Here is a 17,973-nt window from a genome sequence, read left to right as displayed (position 1 = left end):
CGGGCGGGTTACAATCTTTATCCCCAGGCCTGACGGGACAGCCAGGTTCTAAGGGCTGTGCGGAAGGTCTGGAGGGTGGTGAGGGTACGAATCTCCACGGGGAGATCGTTCCATTGGATCGGGGCTACCACCGAGAAGGCTCTCCTCCACGTGGTGGCCAGTCGGCATTGGCCAGCGGCTGGAACTCGGAGGCCTAAACGATGAGATCTAATGGGTCGCGTGGAGGTGATCGGCAGTAGGCGGTCTCTCAAGTGAGAGAGAGAGAGATTCTTCAATTGCTGTTTTGGCAACAGAAAGGAGCACAGTGGGAATTAACTTGGACTTCTTCTTTGGGGTATTACAAATGAGCTTCTTCTGCTTCTTGGCTCTAGAAGACCTGGTGGACCTTTATAAAAACTTCCACTAACTCCCAGTGCAAACTCCCAAAATGTTTTTTTGTATACGTATATATGCGTTTGTGTAATAAATATTTATGGCCAGTTGCGAATTTATGTTTTTATGTCCTATGGCCCAAGGTAAGTAAGTAAGTATAATCTTTATTGTCGTTGTACTTAAATACAACAAAATTGGTGAATGAAGACCAGGTTTACGCTACTTTAACTGCTAGAACAGGATTAGATAAAGTAGTGAATCTGCTAGTACAGAACTCTTGATTTCTTGAATAAGCTACACATTGGCTTCGGTGAAATACTCCAATAAATTCCTACTGTTGGACTCTGTGAAAATTTACTACACAAAATGGGTGTGCTTTCAATCCTCTGGCTCCATCCAGTGAATCAGGAAGTGAAAGTTGTATCATGATGTACTCGGTACGGACACAGACTAGAAGGAAAGTGGGAAAGAGCAAGGAGGACTCTTTCCTACAATGAGGAAGCTGTTGTAAAGACTGACATATATTGTTTATTGTGTTCGGAAAGCTGGTTGTAAAGCAGACGGAATGAGAGGAAAAGTATCTTAGTACAGTACCTCATTGTAACAGCAATTACCGAAAAAAACACTCCTTGTACTATTTATAAATATCTAGTGCAGTGTTTCTCAACCTTGGCAACTTGAAGATGTCCGGACTTCAACTCCCAGAATTCCTCAGCCAGCATTCGCTGGGAGTTGAAGTCCGGACATCTTCAAGTTGCCAAGGTTGAGAAACACTGTCCTAGCCACTGTCTTTCCACTGAAGAGGATGAAGGTATCTGAGGCTTTAAATCTCTAAGTATACACCACTTCCTTTTGTTATACTTTCTATGTATTCATTATGCATTAATTTTACATCTCTTTTCTAGCCAATTATACCACCTATTCCATGTCTTGTAATACTGTTTCCTCTCTATCCCTTAGTTCCATCATTAATTTATCCATTTCCGCACATTCTAGCACAGTGTTTCTCAACCTTGGCAACTTGAAGATGTCTGGACTTCAACTCCCAGAATTCCCCAGCCAGCGAATGCTGGCTGGGGAATTCTGGGAGTTGAAGTCCAGACATCTTCAAGTTGCCAAGGTTGAGAAACACTGATCTAGTGCAGTGTTTCCCAAAGTGTGGTACGCGTACCCCCAGAGGTATGGGGAGAGTTTGATGGGGGTACGCATTGCACCGGAGTTTGGTGGGGATCACGTGGGAATATCACAACAGGAGAAGATAATCTTTAACACTATGAATACATTTATGCAAGAGAACAAAATTGATTGGAATAGATGTGTTGGAATAAGCACGGATGGAGCAAAAAGTACGGTCGGAATTAATAAAGGACTCGTTGCAAGAATTCAAAATGTTGCTCCAAACGTCATATCCACACATTGTTGCATACACAGAGAGGCTTTGGCAACACGTAAGATGCCCGCTGATCTACAGAAAGTTCTGGGTGAAAGCGTGAAAATCATTAACTACATTTTTTTATGCAGTTATGGGGGGTACTCAGCATTTTTTATGAGGGGTACTCAGCATTACGGAAATTATAGAAGGGGTACACATATGTCAAAAGTTTGGGAAACACTGATCCAGTGACTATTTGATGCAACACAGTGAGGTGTAAAATGCTTTAAAAGAGGCCGAAGTGGCAAAGCAGCTTTTCTACAATATAATTACATATTCAAATTATAGCTTTCCATTCAGTGACTTACACCGATGAGGGATTTTTTAACTGCCCTCTTTTCTGCCGAATTCAGTTTACTTTGCTAACTCGGATCTTTCCATCTCCCAAAGGAAGGCAACATATGAGTATAAAAAACCAAGCAATTCAACAGCCTGGGGATGATGACTTCCCCTCCCCCCTCGACTTGTGTGGCTGTGTGATTCTTGGTTGTTTTAATTACGTGTATTGTACTTTGTGTTCCCTTTCCCCCTTGAGTTGTTCGCCGCCCTGAGTCCCTCCCGGAAAAGGGCGGCATATAAATAAAGCAAACCTCAACCTCAACAGCCACTGGAACTCTTTTTGTGGAAATCACGGGAAGCTCTTATCCTTTTCCCCCCGAGTAAATCAGCATAATCTCATACGATCCAACAATTTCACATGACCTTCACAGCTGCAAAGGAAGAAGCCAGGGTGCAAAAGTTCATACTACTTATGAGGAGCATATTTTTCCCATAATATTGTAAGAGAACACTCCCCCCCAGCTTTTTAAACTGTAGTTTCCGTAAAATATTGCCAAGCCGAGGTGGTGCAGTGGTTAGGGTGCAGTACTGCAGGCCACTTCAGCTGACTGTTATCTGCAGTTCGGCGGTTCAAATCTCACCGGCTCAAGGTTGACTCAGCCTTCCATCCTTCCGAGGTGGGTGAAATGAGGACCCGGATTGTTGTTGGGGGCGATATGCTGACTCTGTAAACCGCTTAGAGAGGGCTGAAAGCCCTATGAAGCGGTATATAAGTCTAACTGCTATTGCTATGGCTATTGTGGGTGCAGGGGATGGGTCTTTGACTTTCTTTTGGGTGGGGAAAACCCGGAACCCTGACACACATTTGATTTTAATGCAGTTTCCTAACAATACAATTACCAACTCTAAACAATTGTAGTTCTTCATCTGAGAGACTATGCTGAAACTGCCATCGCTAAAGATGAAGCAGGCATGTAATAGCATGGACATAGACCAGGAATCTTGTCTAAAAGATCCCTTAGGGAGGTAGTTAGGAAGGAACGACATTGTTAAGAGCCGAGGTGGCGCAGTGGTTAGGGTGCAGTACTGCAGGCCACTTCAGCTGACTGCTATCTGCAGTTCGGCGGTTCAAATCTCACCGGCTCAAGGTTGACTCAGCCTTCCATCCTTCCGAGGTGGGTAAAATGAGGACCCAGACTGTGGGGGCAATAATGCTGACTCTGTAAACCGCTTAGAGAGGGCTGAAAGCTCTATGAAGCGGTATATAAGTCTAACTGCTGTTGCTAGTCTCTGGCTATAAAGCAAAGCAGAAGAGCCCTGCAGAAGATCAAAGATGATACTACTAGTAGTGGGGCCTGAAAGAGAAAATGATGCTGCTACAGGCATAATTCCCAACCACTGTAGGACGGGCCTTTGCAGGAAGAGAAGAAGGCTGGGCTGCAAAGGTCTTTGGACCGATTTCAGCTCTCCGGCTCTTCCTCCTGTGAAATAGAACAGGCGGCCTTGTCTTCTCTTCCCTATGAAACTGGCAAACCTTTTTCTGCTCAGCCAACCTCTCTGCCCTTGTGAAAGTTTTCTAGAGACCCAACACTAAACATTTACCCAGACACAAAAAGTCTCAAGCCATCATTTTGAGCAGGGCAGAAATTCTACACTTTTTTTTTTAACTCCACCTAATCACACATTCTACCAAAAGAGAGTGAGATCTTGAAGACCAACATTTGCTAGATCCATAACATATCCAATTTTGGTCTTCCTTCCCCAGACTGTTTAACTAATTTAGCGGATTACTAAATTGATATGACATAAAAACTAAAAAAAACCAAAACTATCTAACCATGTAAAGAGATGGAATGCAGAAAAACAAGTGATTATGTACCATAGCTCCACAATGAACCAGGTGTTATAATTTTAAAACACAAATCAGAATCCCCTGCATTCTTATTTTTTTTTAAAAAACTGTACAAGAAGAAAAGTTGTTTCTGCATATTAATCCACATAAAGGTTTCTTAAATCATAGTTTGTTAACACCTTTATAAATGAGTCATAAATGTGAGCTTGTACATCACAATGAATCGAAAAGTAAAATAAATGCCTAATTTTTATCATTTTCTGTGAACTGGACTCTTGAAAATGGAGGATGTTCCTGTTTGGCATTTTATAGTTTTCATTTACTAACAGATCTGACTCACCGACTCATCAATAAAGCTTCCTTTCTGAAGTTTATACACCTAACAAAACCCCTCAGGCAGAAAACAAATTGCCTGTGATTAAAAACAGAATGCGATTATTTTAGCCTCCCAATTAAAATTAAAAGTTCAACTCTATATCTTGGAAGCTCTACACATATTGAATTATTTTAAGGATTAACCAATCGCATTTTAGAGCTAAATTATTTCAAGGCAGCTTACATAAAAGCATAATTCTGGTGAAATGTAATCACACTAAGGCACGCAATGTGGGGGGGGAAAGCCCAACAGAAAAGTAAAGTGATCCCAACAGATGAAGATGTGATTAGAAAAATATTAGAATGTGCAGAACTGGATAAGCTAACACCAACAATTAAGGAAAAGAAAAAAAAACTGAATACTTTTTGACTTGGGATTTATTTTATCAGTGGCTAGCTGACAAAAATAGGAGCTAAAAACAGGAAAATATATGGAAGGATCGGGGATATAAGAAGATAACTTGGTTAAGCAAATAGTATGTTAATATAATGGATATTAATGCAACGAATATTGCTGTAAACACTTTATTATTTCCTAAAATGATTTGTACCCAGAGAACACACTGTTCAATTGGAATTGGAATTTTTGCATGCTATAAAATAAAATAATGAAAATCAATACAGTCAAACTGATGTTACTTTGCAGAGCTACAGATTCAGAGCCACTGCCATCATGATATGAGCTGAATTTTGTATTTGAGCCAAACTCATGCTTATCCAAAATAATACACCAATTTAAATATTCATGTTGCTTTTCTCCTTGCACTTCTGACAGATTAATTCTATGTTTTGATTCTTGACACTTTGGATGGCTTTAAGAGCAGTAATTATCACTCTAATTAAAATAACTTATAAAGGTTGCTGAAATAAATTGCAGAACAGTTTCAAGGGTTGAAAGGAGAACTGGTGCATAACAATTAATAGTTTAAAATTAACCTTTTCCACACATGCAACTATTTTTTTAGCTTTCCTAAACTTACAAATATGTATGGAAATCTTTCAAATCAGGTCCCATCATGCAGCTATTATACCTCTCCTAATTTGTATGAATTATATACTAAAAGTCATAAAGTCAACACCCAATGAAAGCAAACTCACAAACACACAAACTGTAAACTTACTATAAACCAGAAAGTAGAGCCAGATAGTCTGATTTTTATAAGAGCTGGAAAAACTGATGCTACATACTTTCTCCAAAGACTCCACAATCTGCCATGTGTTACTCTTACCTATATTTATAGCAGTGCTTAAAATTGTGAACTTTTTTGAGTTTTCAATATTCCCATATAAATATAACATAAACTGTCACTGGTTTTGCACACAAAACATAAAATTATGCAGCTGAAGAGAAGGCAACTGAGCAAACATGTTTTACATGGAGCTACTGTGTGAGATCTGGGAAATAAAGGCTTATGTGGCCAGCAGCTGCCACCCGAGAGGTCAGGCCAGACTCCGGCCAGCAATGGGAGCAAGAAGATTGAAAGGTCAATTGGGACAATGGAGCCTAGGCAACAGGCAGCCATGAGGGCATAAATGACAGGGGGAAGGAGAGAGACAGGGAGGTGGGGGAGCTGAAACACCCCTGTTAAGTGCGGATGGCTGCCAAGCATCCAGGTTTTGATCACATATCACGGGGGCACTGCAAAGGTGGCAACTTCATAGATTGCTCATGAGTCCCTTAATTCTGCGCCATCATAACAATGAATGAATCCAAGGGATTTATCTTCCGTGGGTCTAAAATTGTTCATGGTGATAGTTCTGCTCCTGAATTCAAATGCAGGGTAATCTTAGGCTGCACTGCAATGGTTAACATGAATAAGATCTGGAAAAGCAATGATATAAATGCAAAAAGCAGGCTAGTTAGAACAATAACCTTCCCTGTAATGATGTATGGGTGTGAGAGGTGGCTGATCGAAAAATTGGCACCTTTGAACGGCGGTGCTGGCGTAAATTATTACATATCATGTAAATAACAGAGAGGTGTTAAATCGTCTAAAACCAGACATGTCAGTAGAAACTAAAATCATAAGACTGTCTGATTTACTTTAGTTATGCCATGCATGCAAAAACATTGGAGAAGGCAATGATGCTAGGAATGCTTACTGGAATAAGAAGAAAGGGCACGTGTAGAACACACTGGCCTGATAACCTCAAAAATGAACATTCAACAACTGAAAGAAATTGTGCCTGACAGGATAGCATGGAGAGCACTTGCCTCTAAAGTTGCCAAGAGTCAGAAAAAATTACAACAACAATATAACGCTGAACTATCGCTGAGTGAATGGTAAATCAAGGGCTACCTGTAACTATATTTTAATTAAAATGAATTAGGGTTTTTTTGTTTGCCTCACTCCTTGAGCACCAATAGCAGTAGCAATAGCAGTTAGACTTATATACCGCTTCATAGGGCTCTCAGCCCTCTCTAAGCGGTTTACAGAGTCAGCATATCGCCGCCAACAACAATCTGGGTCCTCATTTCACCCACCTCGGAAGGATGGAAGGCTGAGTCAACCTTGAGCCGGTGAGATTTGAACAGCCAAACTGCAGAACTAAAGTCAGCTGAAGTGGCCTGCAGTGCTGCATTTAACCACTGCGCCACCTCGGCTCTTTTTAAGCGGTTTACAGAGTCAGCATATCGCCCCCACAGTCTGGGTCCTCATTTCACCCACCTCGGAAGGATGGAAGGCTGAGTCAACCTTGAGCCGGTGAGATTTGAACCGCCGAACTGCAGAACTGCAGTCAGCTGAAGTAGCCTGCAGTGCTGCACTCTAACCACTGCGCCACCTCGGCCCAAGCCTTCAGCTTAGAACAAGTTTGATATCCCTAGCTTAAAATTAGGAGTTCGTTGAGAAATACATATTTCTGAATAGAATGAGGAAGGGCAGAGAAATGAACCAAGATCTTCTTCCATATATTTGTTTCCATCTGGACTCCTTAGCACAGTGGTTCCCAAACTTGGCAACTTTAAGACTTGTGGACTTCAACTCCCAGAATTCTCCAGCCAGCTCTGCAGAGCTGGCTGGAGAATTCTGGGAGTTGAAATCCACAAGTCTTAAAGTTGCCAAGTTTGGGAACCACTGCCTTAGCAGAACAGAGAGCTGCAGACTGAATTCAGTTACAAGATCAAAGGGATTTGGAGCAAGAGGCAGAGGAAGCCTGTGGCTGTCAACAACCTGCAATTAAGAATAGCTTTATAGCCTGGGAGGAAACAGACAAAACCTGGGATTCTTTGGACCTGATCCAGGAAGCTACTTCATCCTTTCCTTTAGCTAAGGAAGTTGCTTATCTTAAATCCGCACAGCGCATATAACTCCGGCTGTACACTGTATACATATGTGTGTGCATGTGTGGGTATAGCAGAGTAATATCAAAACATTGGGAACTGTCACACGAAAAATGAAATCCTTTCTATATGACAGGGTATCTGCCTGCATAGAAACATACGTTTTTAAGTTTAAGTTTTAATAACATTTGTATGCCGCCCAATCCCGTGGGACTCCGGGCGGCTAGCAATACAGTAAATCAAAAAAGAAGAAGAGGAAAGAAAAGATAGATTTAAAAAAACACAACATGCACTCCATTCTGAGTGGGGCTGGACCATATTTTGGGGTCAACAGCCCCAGGCCTGCCAGAATAGCCAGGTTTTAATGGCTTTACGGAAGGCCGGGAGAGTGGGAAGGGTCCGGATCTCTGCGGGAAGATCGTTCCACAGGGCCGGTGCAGCTACAGAGAAAGACCTCCCTCGGGTAGTCGCCAACTGGCATTGTTCGGTCGACTTAGTACTTTCCCAAGTTGGCAGTGGCAGCATTGTAGATCAAATGATGTCTAGACACACGAGGTTTTACTAGAAAGTTGAACTGAACTGAACAATAACAGCCAGCAGGAGACAAAATTTAAATCTGGAAAAGGACAGGGAAAAAAAGACTGATATGGATACTCCATGGTCCTCTCCAATGTTCTGCAGAAGCCTTGCATTAGAAGAGGGAGCTTAACATCAGCTGTAGAAATAATAATAATAACGACAAAAATGGGACGTGCACGAGGGTTTGGGAGGCCTGCAGAGTTCTCCTGGGAGCCAGGGAGGGTAAAAACTTTTTTTAAAATTTACCTCTTCAAAATCTTGGTGCGTCTTATACTCCAGTGCATCTTATAGTCCGAAAAAGACAGTAGTTGCTATGTCTATTCATTGGCTTAACTTGTTCCCATATCTCTCCCAGTCATGAATATTTTAACATTCCTCCCTTCATGACTGGAAGAGACAAAAATCAAACAACCTTAATATTCCTCAGAAACCTGTATTTGAAGACCCCCACTCACAATTTCCTTCAAATACCTAAGAATCCTTTTTATTGTGGTACCTTCCTTTGAAATGAAACAAAGATCATCCACAAATGCTAATAGTTGACAATCCCCTCCTTGTAACTTTCCAGTGTATATGCAACCATCAGCCTTGCAACTCTTGAACCCACAACCTTCACCCTTAATCCATTTTCCTATTGCTGAACATTTTAACTAGAAATCCTTTTTCTAGTGGACAAGATAAGCACCATGACCTAGACTCAAACACGACAGGCAGGGAAACCTTTATTTTTAATTTTTACTTTACTGAGAACATCAGATATTAAACTCTTCTTAAAATCATTACTTACCTCTATATCCTACAATTTTTTTCTAAAGAGCTCAAAAGACCATTTTTCTGAAACCTAACATTTTTAGCTGAAGGACTGGAGATTTTTTTTTATTCACAGCTTACCACAAAGCCAAAATAATTATTTTCACATTATAGATTCAGAGACCTCTCCAACATTAAGCATGGTTTCCAATACTGTACTTAAGGTCGCAGTTGAAGTAAATTTATAAGCACCTGCATTTCCAAATAAAGTTGAGGAGGACAAGAGCTTCATTCATATGCACTTTCTTTCTCTCTCTTTCGTGACCCGTCAAAACCGCGGTCGACAAAACCGCGCTCGACGAAAGCGCGTACCTGACGTCATCAGCAGCGCGACGAAAAAAATTAAAAAATAAATTAAATTAAAATTAAAATTAAAGCAAGCCGATTCACATAAAGGTAAGGGTTAGGTTTAGTGTTAGGGTTAGGGTTAGGGTTAGGTTAAGGGTTAGGTTTAGGGTTAGGTTTAGGGTTAGGTTAAGGGTTAGGTTTAGGGTTAGGTTTAGGGTTAGGTTTAGGGTTAGGTTTAGGGTTAGGTTTAGGGTTAGGTTAAGGGTTAGGTTTAGGGTTAGGGTTAGGTTAAGGGTTAGGTTTAGGGTTAGGTTTAGGGTTAGGTTAAGGGTTAGGTTTAGGGTTAGGTTTAGGGTTAGGTTTGGGGGGGTTAGGGTAAGGTTTTCGCTTTAATTTTAAATTTACCGCTCACAGTGCAATTTTTTCGTCGCGCTGTGATGACGTCACGTACGCGCTTTTGTCGAGCGCGGTTTTGTGGTGGAACCCTCTCTTTTGCCTTCCAAGGGGAAGAATGAACTTATGTACCTGCCTGCTAATAATAATTAATTGTTTAGAACTGTAAATGAACTGTGAAAGAAGAGTAAAAATAATCCACAAGAGGAAAATATCAAAATGAGACCTATTCAGATAACAGCAATAATTAACTTTAATGTTTCATTCCAAAAACAATTGCCTGAACTTTGCACTGATCGTTCAAAAGAAAGCAAAAGAATGAAACAAAAAGCAAAAGAGAAAGAAAACCTAGCATAACTGCTTAAGTTCCTTCCTAGCCACAACAAGAAAAACTCATGTTTTCTTTCTTTACAAACCATAAATACACCATTAAGAGACTTGCAAAGATATAACATGCATTACTAGTTCCTTATTATTGACTACGCCACAAGTAGGTTTACCCTTAATTTGTACAGTAATACAAATTGATTGTCTTAATTAATTAATTAATTGCACAGTAGTACTTTCTAAACTGTCACTTTCATGAAAACTGCTTGCAAGGAAGATATTAGCCCTGCTCTCTGAAGCACAGAGTAAAAACTCTCTTTAAAACAATGGGTGATTGAGGTTATAGCTCAATCATTCTCAGCTCCATCTACCCACACAGATGGCTGTGGGGGAAAAATCAGGATGACAGAGCATTATGTGCACTGCCTTGAACTCCTGAGTGGAAGCGGGAATGGAAATATAACAAATAAATAAAATCCACGCCAGAGAAGTTTATTCCAATTCATCCACATCTCACTTTACGTCACCAAAATAAAGGGTCGGAAATTGGTGCACAGTATTACTGAGATTTCAAAGGGGGCATGCAGTCTGCTCCTTCACGGCTTCACACCCTCCCTGCGGGAAAACACATTCAACTGGATCTAAGGCAGTGTTTCTCAACCTTGGCAACTTGAAGATGTCCGGACTTCAACTCCCAGAATTCCCCAGCCAGCGAATGCTGGCTGGGGAATTCTGGGAGTTAAAGTCCGGACATCTTCAAGTTGCCAAGGTTGAGAAACACTGATCTAAGGGATTTCTCTGTGAAGGCCAAGACCAGGAGGGACACATTCGAAGTTCTCCTCTTCCTCCTCTTCATGCAGCACACAATTTGTAAAGGCTGGTTAGGTGCCCCCTTCTTTACGCCTATCCTGGTACCACACAGAAAAGGATTGAATAGCCATTCTCTGAAAATGGATCTTACAATGCACATCATTGACAATATAGTACAGTTTTCTTCTATTTTCAATTCCATTTTCCTCCACCCTTCATTATGGACTATAATTCTCTTAAAAAAAAATCTGCCTGTTGATTCTACAGATAACAATGCAAGAATAATTAAAAAATAAAGTAAGTTACGGATGGGCCAATTTAGATGCCAACGAGAGAACTACCATAGTATTACCTAGAACAGCCATTAAATGTTGGGCACTGTCTCCAAATCTGCCTCAAAGGGTGGGGGCAACCATTTAGCCCAGTGTTTCTCAACCTTGGCCCCTTGAAGATGTCTGGACTTCAACTCCCAGAAGCATTCGCTGGCTGGGGAATTCTGGGAGTTGAAGTCCGGACATCTTCAAGTGGCCAAGGTGGAGAAACACTGCCTTAGATTCAGTTGAATGTGTTTTCCCAAATGCTGGCTGGGGAATTCTGGGAGTTGAAATCCAGACATCTTCAAGTGGCGAAAGTCCTATCCATGCTCAATGAAAGAAGCCAAGGAAGTGTTTCCTCTTTCCCTTGCCTTAGTAAGGAACCCAGGAGCTGTTATTAAACGATGCGCTGAATACGGGGGGAAAAGAAAAGTGGGAAAATCAATTCTACTACTGCGGAAGTCCACATTTGAACAAGCATCTGAATAACCAATAATTTGTTTGCAAGTTTGCAAGTTTAATAAACATTTATATGCCTCCCAATCCCGGGCGGCTTACAGTACAAGAATAAATCAAAAAAATAAAATATAGGGAAGGAAAAAGATAGGTTTAAAAATACAACACGCCATGCGCTCCGTTCTAAATGGGGCTGGGCCGTATTTGGGGGTCAACATGATGCCTAAACGTTGGGTTCAGGTCATTGGGGAAGGGGGGGGGATCTTCCCTTCCTCTGGATCAGTGTTTCTCAACCTTGGTGGACTTTAAGTCCTGTGGACTTCAACTCCCAGAATCCCCCAGCCAGCATAGCCATTGGGGAAGGCGGGGGTCTTCCCTTCCTCTGGATCAGTGTTTCTCAACCTTGGTGGACTTTTAAGTCCTATGGACTTCAACTCCCAGAATCCCCCAGCCAGCATAGCTGGCTGGGGGAATTCTGGGAGTTGAAGTCCACAGGACTTAAAGTCCCCAAGGTTGAGAAACCCTGAGTCTGGATCCTTTTTCTTCCAGGTTGCAGGTGAGAAAAGTCCACGCAGGAGATGGACTTTGATAGGACTTCTTGCAAGATGCCCTTGGGAGCTGCAAAGGGAGCTCAACTAGGCAGGAGGAGAAGCAGGAGGAGGAGACCGGGGGAAGGATTAGGGGCAGCGGGGGGGGGAGAGATTGCTCCTCGGGGGCCGAGGGTCTTATAGCTGCCCGGGAAAACGCTTCTTCGCCTCCCCTCCTCCGCCCGTCCCCCTCGAGAGGGCTGCCCTTGCTCGCACGCCTGCATGCGGGGGGGCGTCCGTCCGTCCCTTCGCTCACCGGTTAATGCGATGCGCGAAGGCCCTTCGCTCCGGAGCCGCCATGCCCTCTTCCCACGCCGCCGATCTCTGGCCCGGGAGTTCCCGGCGCGCGGAAGGGCGGAACTCGGCGGGACCCAACGCCCGGGCGGACGAGCCGAAGGCGGCGAGCGAGCCAGCAACGGGGCGGCGCCCAGGCGGAGCCCTCGGTGCCAAGGCCGAAAGCGCTCCCTGCCGTCTCCGCGCTGCTACGGCCGCGGTCTCTTCTTTCACGCCCGCCCTCGCCTCGCCTCTCCGGTTCCCAGGCGCGTTTCCCGGATTGGTGGTTGCTCGGCGGGGATGGGAAAAAGCAATCGGAAGCTGCGGCTGCAGGAGAATCTCTCTCCGGAGCCTGTTAAAATGTATACAGTTGATTCTGATTAGTATCAATAAGTCTCCGCTTTAGAGAAAAGATTAGGCTTCAAACGCGTATTAAATAAGGAGGAAGGCGGATCCCTCTGCACATGGGCAGAGGCTGTCTCTCCGTTTCTGATCTCCCCCCCTCCGGGCACACGGACCCACTTCTCTGCCTAGTGATATGCCAACAAACAAACTTCTGGCCGGATAGTTTCTCCCACGAGGAATTAAGTCCTGAGTAGATGCCAAAAACTACATCGGAAACGACATTTCTTCCTGCCAGGGAACGCCTCAGGCTATTTCTGTTGGAAGACGAATTTGCATCGTTTAAAAACAAGGAAAATAGTTGGTGGGTTTTATAAAAGATCTTCAACTAGAGATAGAGATAGATAGATAGATAGATAGATAGATAGATAGATAGATAGATAGATAGATAGATAGATAGATAGATAGATAGATAGATAGATAGATAGATAGATAGATAGATAGATAGATAGATAGATAGATAGATAGATAGATAGATAGATAGATAGATAGATAGATAGATAGATAGATAGATAGATAGATAGATAGATGGATGATTGATAGATAGATGATTGATAGATAGATGATAGATAGATAGATAGATAGATAGATAGATAGATAGATAGATAGATAGATAGATGATTGATAGATAGATGATAGATAGATGATAGATAGATAGATAGATAGATAGATAGATAGATAGATAGATAGATAGATAGATAGATAGATAGATAGATGGATGATTGATAGATAGATGATTGATAGATAGATGATAGATAGATAGATAGATAGATAGATAGATAGATAGATAGATAGATGATTGATAGATAGATGATAGATAGATAGATAGATAGATAGATAGATGGATGATTGATAGATAGATGATTGATAGATAGATGATAGATAGATAGATAGATAGATAGATGATTGATAGATAGATGATAGATAGATAGATAGATAGATAGATAGATAGATAGATAGATAGATAGATAGATAGATAGAGACAACAATCTTATTTGTATTCATTTGGGAGCTCATGGCTTGGAAAGTGGAGCATTCTGCGTAGGGCTGCTATTAAATCAAAGCCTGTTAAAATGTATACAGGAAGAAGAATGAGGTAAGGGAAGGTGGGTAGAGGGGAGAGAACAACAAGAAGGGGAAGGAGGAAGAGAAAGAAAGAGAAGGAGAGAAGGTAGGAAGGAGAAGAAAAAGGGTAGGAGTAGGGAAGAGATAAGGGAAGGAAGAAGGGGATGGAGACAAGGAAGGAAGGAAGTAGAGAAGGAAGGGGGGGAGAAAAGAAAAGAAAGAGAAAATAAGGTGGTGTCTTAGCAGGTGTGAAGGATGGTAAACAAAGCATTTCAAACTATACCTTATAACCTTCCAAATGGAATAATAATAATATAAGAATGGCAAAGAAAAAGAATAATTATGTGAATGTATATCTATAATCTGTATGTAAGAGAATAAAGGACAGTCAAAATATAAAGCACAATATAGGTAAATAATATTTGGTCACAAGTAGCTAAGTTTAAATAAATAAAGAAATGTACATAAAAATGGATAACGAATAAGGAGATTACGAACGCAAGATAGAAATGTATAGTAGGGAAAACACTAACTGCAAAGAAACCAATTCGGAACTGCGGTATGATATACGATGGAACTTATTGTTCCTATGTTGTTTCTTAAGTTATGTGTTTGTTTTTGTTGACATGCTTATGTGTTTAAAATAATAAAATTTATCACTGAAAAAAAAATAAAAAAAAGGTATACAGTTGATTCTGATTAGTATCAATGGAAAAGATCAATAAGTCTCAGCTTTAGATAAAAGGTGGGAGACTAACAATTTGCTAGAAGAAGTCAGATGAAGGAGCCCGGTATGTGGAACTTTGTACATTCGCATATGATCCTGCCTTCAGTAACTCCCCTCCAATCAACTTTTTTCTCAACCTCAGTGAGGTCAAGATGCATGGACTGGGGAAGTTGGGAAGTTGGGAAGTTGAAGTCCAACACTACACTAAATGCTGATGGAGAGAAAAAAACCAACAGCCACAGGAAAAAGTTGTCTTGAAGTTGTCCTGAAAACGGCCTCGATGGCAGAAAAGAGAAAAATAAATAAAACTAATTCTACTGCCATCTAGGCCTGGTCTGGATTTGTGCAGCCCAAGGGTTACCAGATACTTGAACAAGCAAAGGGACAATTGGAAAGAAATACAGATGGGGTAGGGAGGGAGACACTAACTCAGTGTTTCTCAACCTTGGCCACTTGAAGATGTCCGGACTTCAACTCCCAGAATTCCCCAGCCAGCGAATGCTGGCTGGGGAATTCTGGGAGTTGAAGTCCCGGACATCTTCAAGTGGCCAAGGTTGAGAAACACTGCACTAACTCTTCAACTTTTGTGATATCTGTGACAAAAATTGCAAAGAAAAAACCCTGAAAATTGTCTTTAAGCCTACACCTATAGGGTTACTACTTCGGTGCATGCGCAGAACCTTCCGGGCGGCTGGGAAAAGCCTCCTGCTGCCGCTACTACCAGTTCGCCCGATCCTGGTAAACCAGCAGCAACCCATCTCTGGGGTACAAGGATGCTTATTCTGCACCTTCATGCTTGTGGCTATCATACCATCCCTGCGGTTAAGTGATGGCAATCTGGATCCTTGGCAACTGCTTGCAGTTATGACCTCACAGCATCCTATAATGTTATATATATATATTATTTGTGGCCCGTTCACTCAATGAACATTCCATTTTTTTTTACTACCGGTTCAGCACAGAAGCATCCGGGCAGGTGGGCCGAGCATCCCGTTGCCATCACTACCGGTTCGGCTGATCCAGGCCGATCCGGGAGCACCCCACCTCTGCAGTGCGGTTCAGGCAAGCCAAAAGGTTGAACACGCCTTAGCTAGACCGATGTAAGATTTAAATGGTATTGGATCTGGGTACTTGAGAGACCGCCTGCTGCCAATTACCTCCCACAGACCCATTAGATCTCACAGGGTTGGCCTCCTCCGGGTGCCATCTACCAGCCAATGCCACCTGGCTATTACCCGGGGGAGGGCCTTCTCTGTGGCAGCTCCGGACCTCTGGAACGAGCTCCCCGCAGGGATTCGGACCCTCACCTCTCTCCAGGCCTTCCGAAAAGCCGTCAAAACCTGGCTGTGCCGGCAGGCCTGGGGGTGATGAGTTCCCTCCCCTCTCGACATGTATGGTTGTGCGACTGTTGCCTACTTTTATTACTTGTATTTTGTCTTTTTATGTTCCCCTTTTTCCCCCTTGAATTGTTCGCCGCCCTGAGTCCTCCCGGAGAAGGGCAGCATACAAATACAAGCCAAAACAACAACAACAACAAAAAAAAAATGGGTTGAGGTTGCCTGGAGGGAGGGAAGGTAGGCAAAGTGATTGTGCAGATGCCGGCTACATGTGAGAAAAATTAAAAGTCCCAGTTAAATGTTATTTTTGCAATTTGTTAAAAAAAAAAAGGATCTTACCAGAATATTTTTGAATTTTCACACATAATTGGGTTTTTTTAATTGTGGGTAGGCTGGATGTTTTAAGGTGATCTCTGGAAGAGGAAATAAATGCTCTGATCAGAACAGTTTTGCCGATAAAGAAGGCAATAAGATTTCTACCTTGAGTAATGTGCTACCAGATCTCTGGCCTTTTGCCATGGGAAAGGATTTTAAACAGAATCGCTGGAAAAGAAAGAGAAACCTCGTATCAAAACCACTCATTTCAGGAGTCGGCTGCTGCTGGGGGTTCGCAGGGTTTTGGGGGAGAATCTCTAGCTAAGATTCTGTGCAGTTTGTAGAATCCCCAAATCCCACTCCTGGCTGGCTACGTCCAGCCCACTCCTCCCCTTCCAGGAGTCCCCACAGAGCCCGCTTAAGATGCGGAGGGCTGGGGGTTTAGCAACACAGGTACTTGCCCAATGGAACCCTGCCAGGCCATGCCACACCCTGCACCAGGCATTGTTTTATACAGAAACCAGATAGCCGGAATTAGATCCCTGGAAGAAGCAAATGGCAGAGGCAATTCTTATTCTTACAGGATCAAAGCGATTCTTACAGAAGCAGAACAGCAAGTTATTATTATGTCCCAGTAATTCTACACGTTCTACTATTATTATGTCCCTTCAGAGATTTTTGTATCCATTCAGAAACAGTGGGGCAATTTATTCATAAACAATAGACTCCAAATAAGCAGCACAATTAGACAAGCCAGAACTGACAAAGTTAGCTCAGAAAAACCCACCCAGGATTTGTATTTTCCACTTTGCCTGTAGAGTCAGCCATGACCCCTACATGACCCTATAGAAATCTGGCAAACAGGCATTAAAATATGACATTGTTACACAGGAACAGGCATCTCACTCTCAAAGCCCCAAAGAACGTATAAAAGCCAAATCTATCCCAACCCCATTTGTTCAGCACCCCAGAAATATGCTGTTGTCACTGATGTTTCTCGCTTCCAAATGATCAAAGACCTTCTTCCCTTTCAGCCGGCCTCCATTTTATTCCCAGCCTCTCTCTCCCAGGTTGGAATTTAATTTAATTTAATTTATTAGATTTATAGGCTGCCCAATCCCGAAGGACTCCGGGCGGCTGGAACCAGGCCAGATTTTTCTTTCCACACACTGTAAGTTCCACTGCGCAATAGTCCAGTGAAACATGCCTTCTATTTTTAATATCTTTGTTGTGATTTTTAAAAAGCAAAAAAAAAAAAAAAAAAAACAATCCCAAGAAAACAAGTGCAAGATGGTATAGTAATAGCAATAGCAGTAGACTTATATACCGCTTCATAGGCCTTTCAGGCCTCTCTAAGCGGTTTACAGAGAGTCAGCATATTGCCCCCAACAATCTGGGTCCTCATTTTACCCACCTCGGAAGGATGGAAGGCTGAGTCAACCCTGAGCCGGTGAGATTTGAACCGCTGACCTGCTGATCTAGCAGTAGCCTGCAGTGCTGCATTTAACCACTGCGCCACCTTGGCTATTTTAGTAATAAATAGCCTATAAAATTACAAAAGTGAAGCAGAAGAATTGCACATAAAAAAATGGAGGTGTCGTCAACATTTGAGAAGTTGGTGCTTTAAAGGCACATTTCCATTGTTTGGGATCTTTCCAGTTGTGGGTTGCAGGCGGTATGTCCCAGGAGGGGCGTAC

At 42.4% G+C, this 17,973-nt stretch overlaps 1 protein-coding gene across 1 annotated transcript in view; it reads right to left on the bottom strand.

Moving 5' to 3' along the window:
• Positions 1–12,531, bottom strand: part of DOCK6 (dedicator of cytokinesis 6) — a 124,474-nt gene extending 111,943 nt beyond the window's left edge. Inside the window, exon 1 of the mRNA XM_087711072.1 lies at positions 12,414–12,531. Coding sequence (XP_087567198.1) covers positions 12,414–12,457 — 44 coding nt within the window. The 5' untranslated portion in view covers positions 12,458–12,531. The remainder of the gene's footprint in view (positions 1–12,413) is intronic.
• Positions 12,532–17,973: the final 5,442 nt, after the last annotated feature.

Source organism: Thamnophis sirtalis, unplaced genomic scaffold (assembly GCF_051295495.1).
Source record: "Thamnophis sirtalis isolate CommonGarterSnake01/CBP01778 unplaced genomic scaffold, rThaSir2_p1.2 scaffold_3, whole genome shotgun sequence".
Lineage (NCBI taxonomy): Eukaryota > Metazoa > Chordata > Lepidosauria > Squamata > Natricidae > Thamnophis > Thamnophis sirtalis.
Note: the sequence above shows the minus strand (reverse complement) of the source record. Positions and strands in the feature narration are given on the sequence as shown.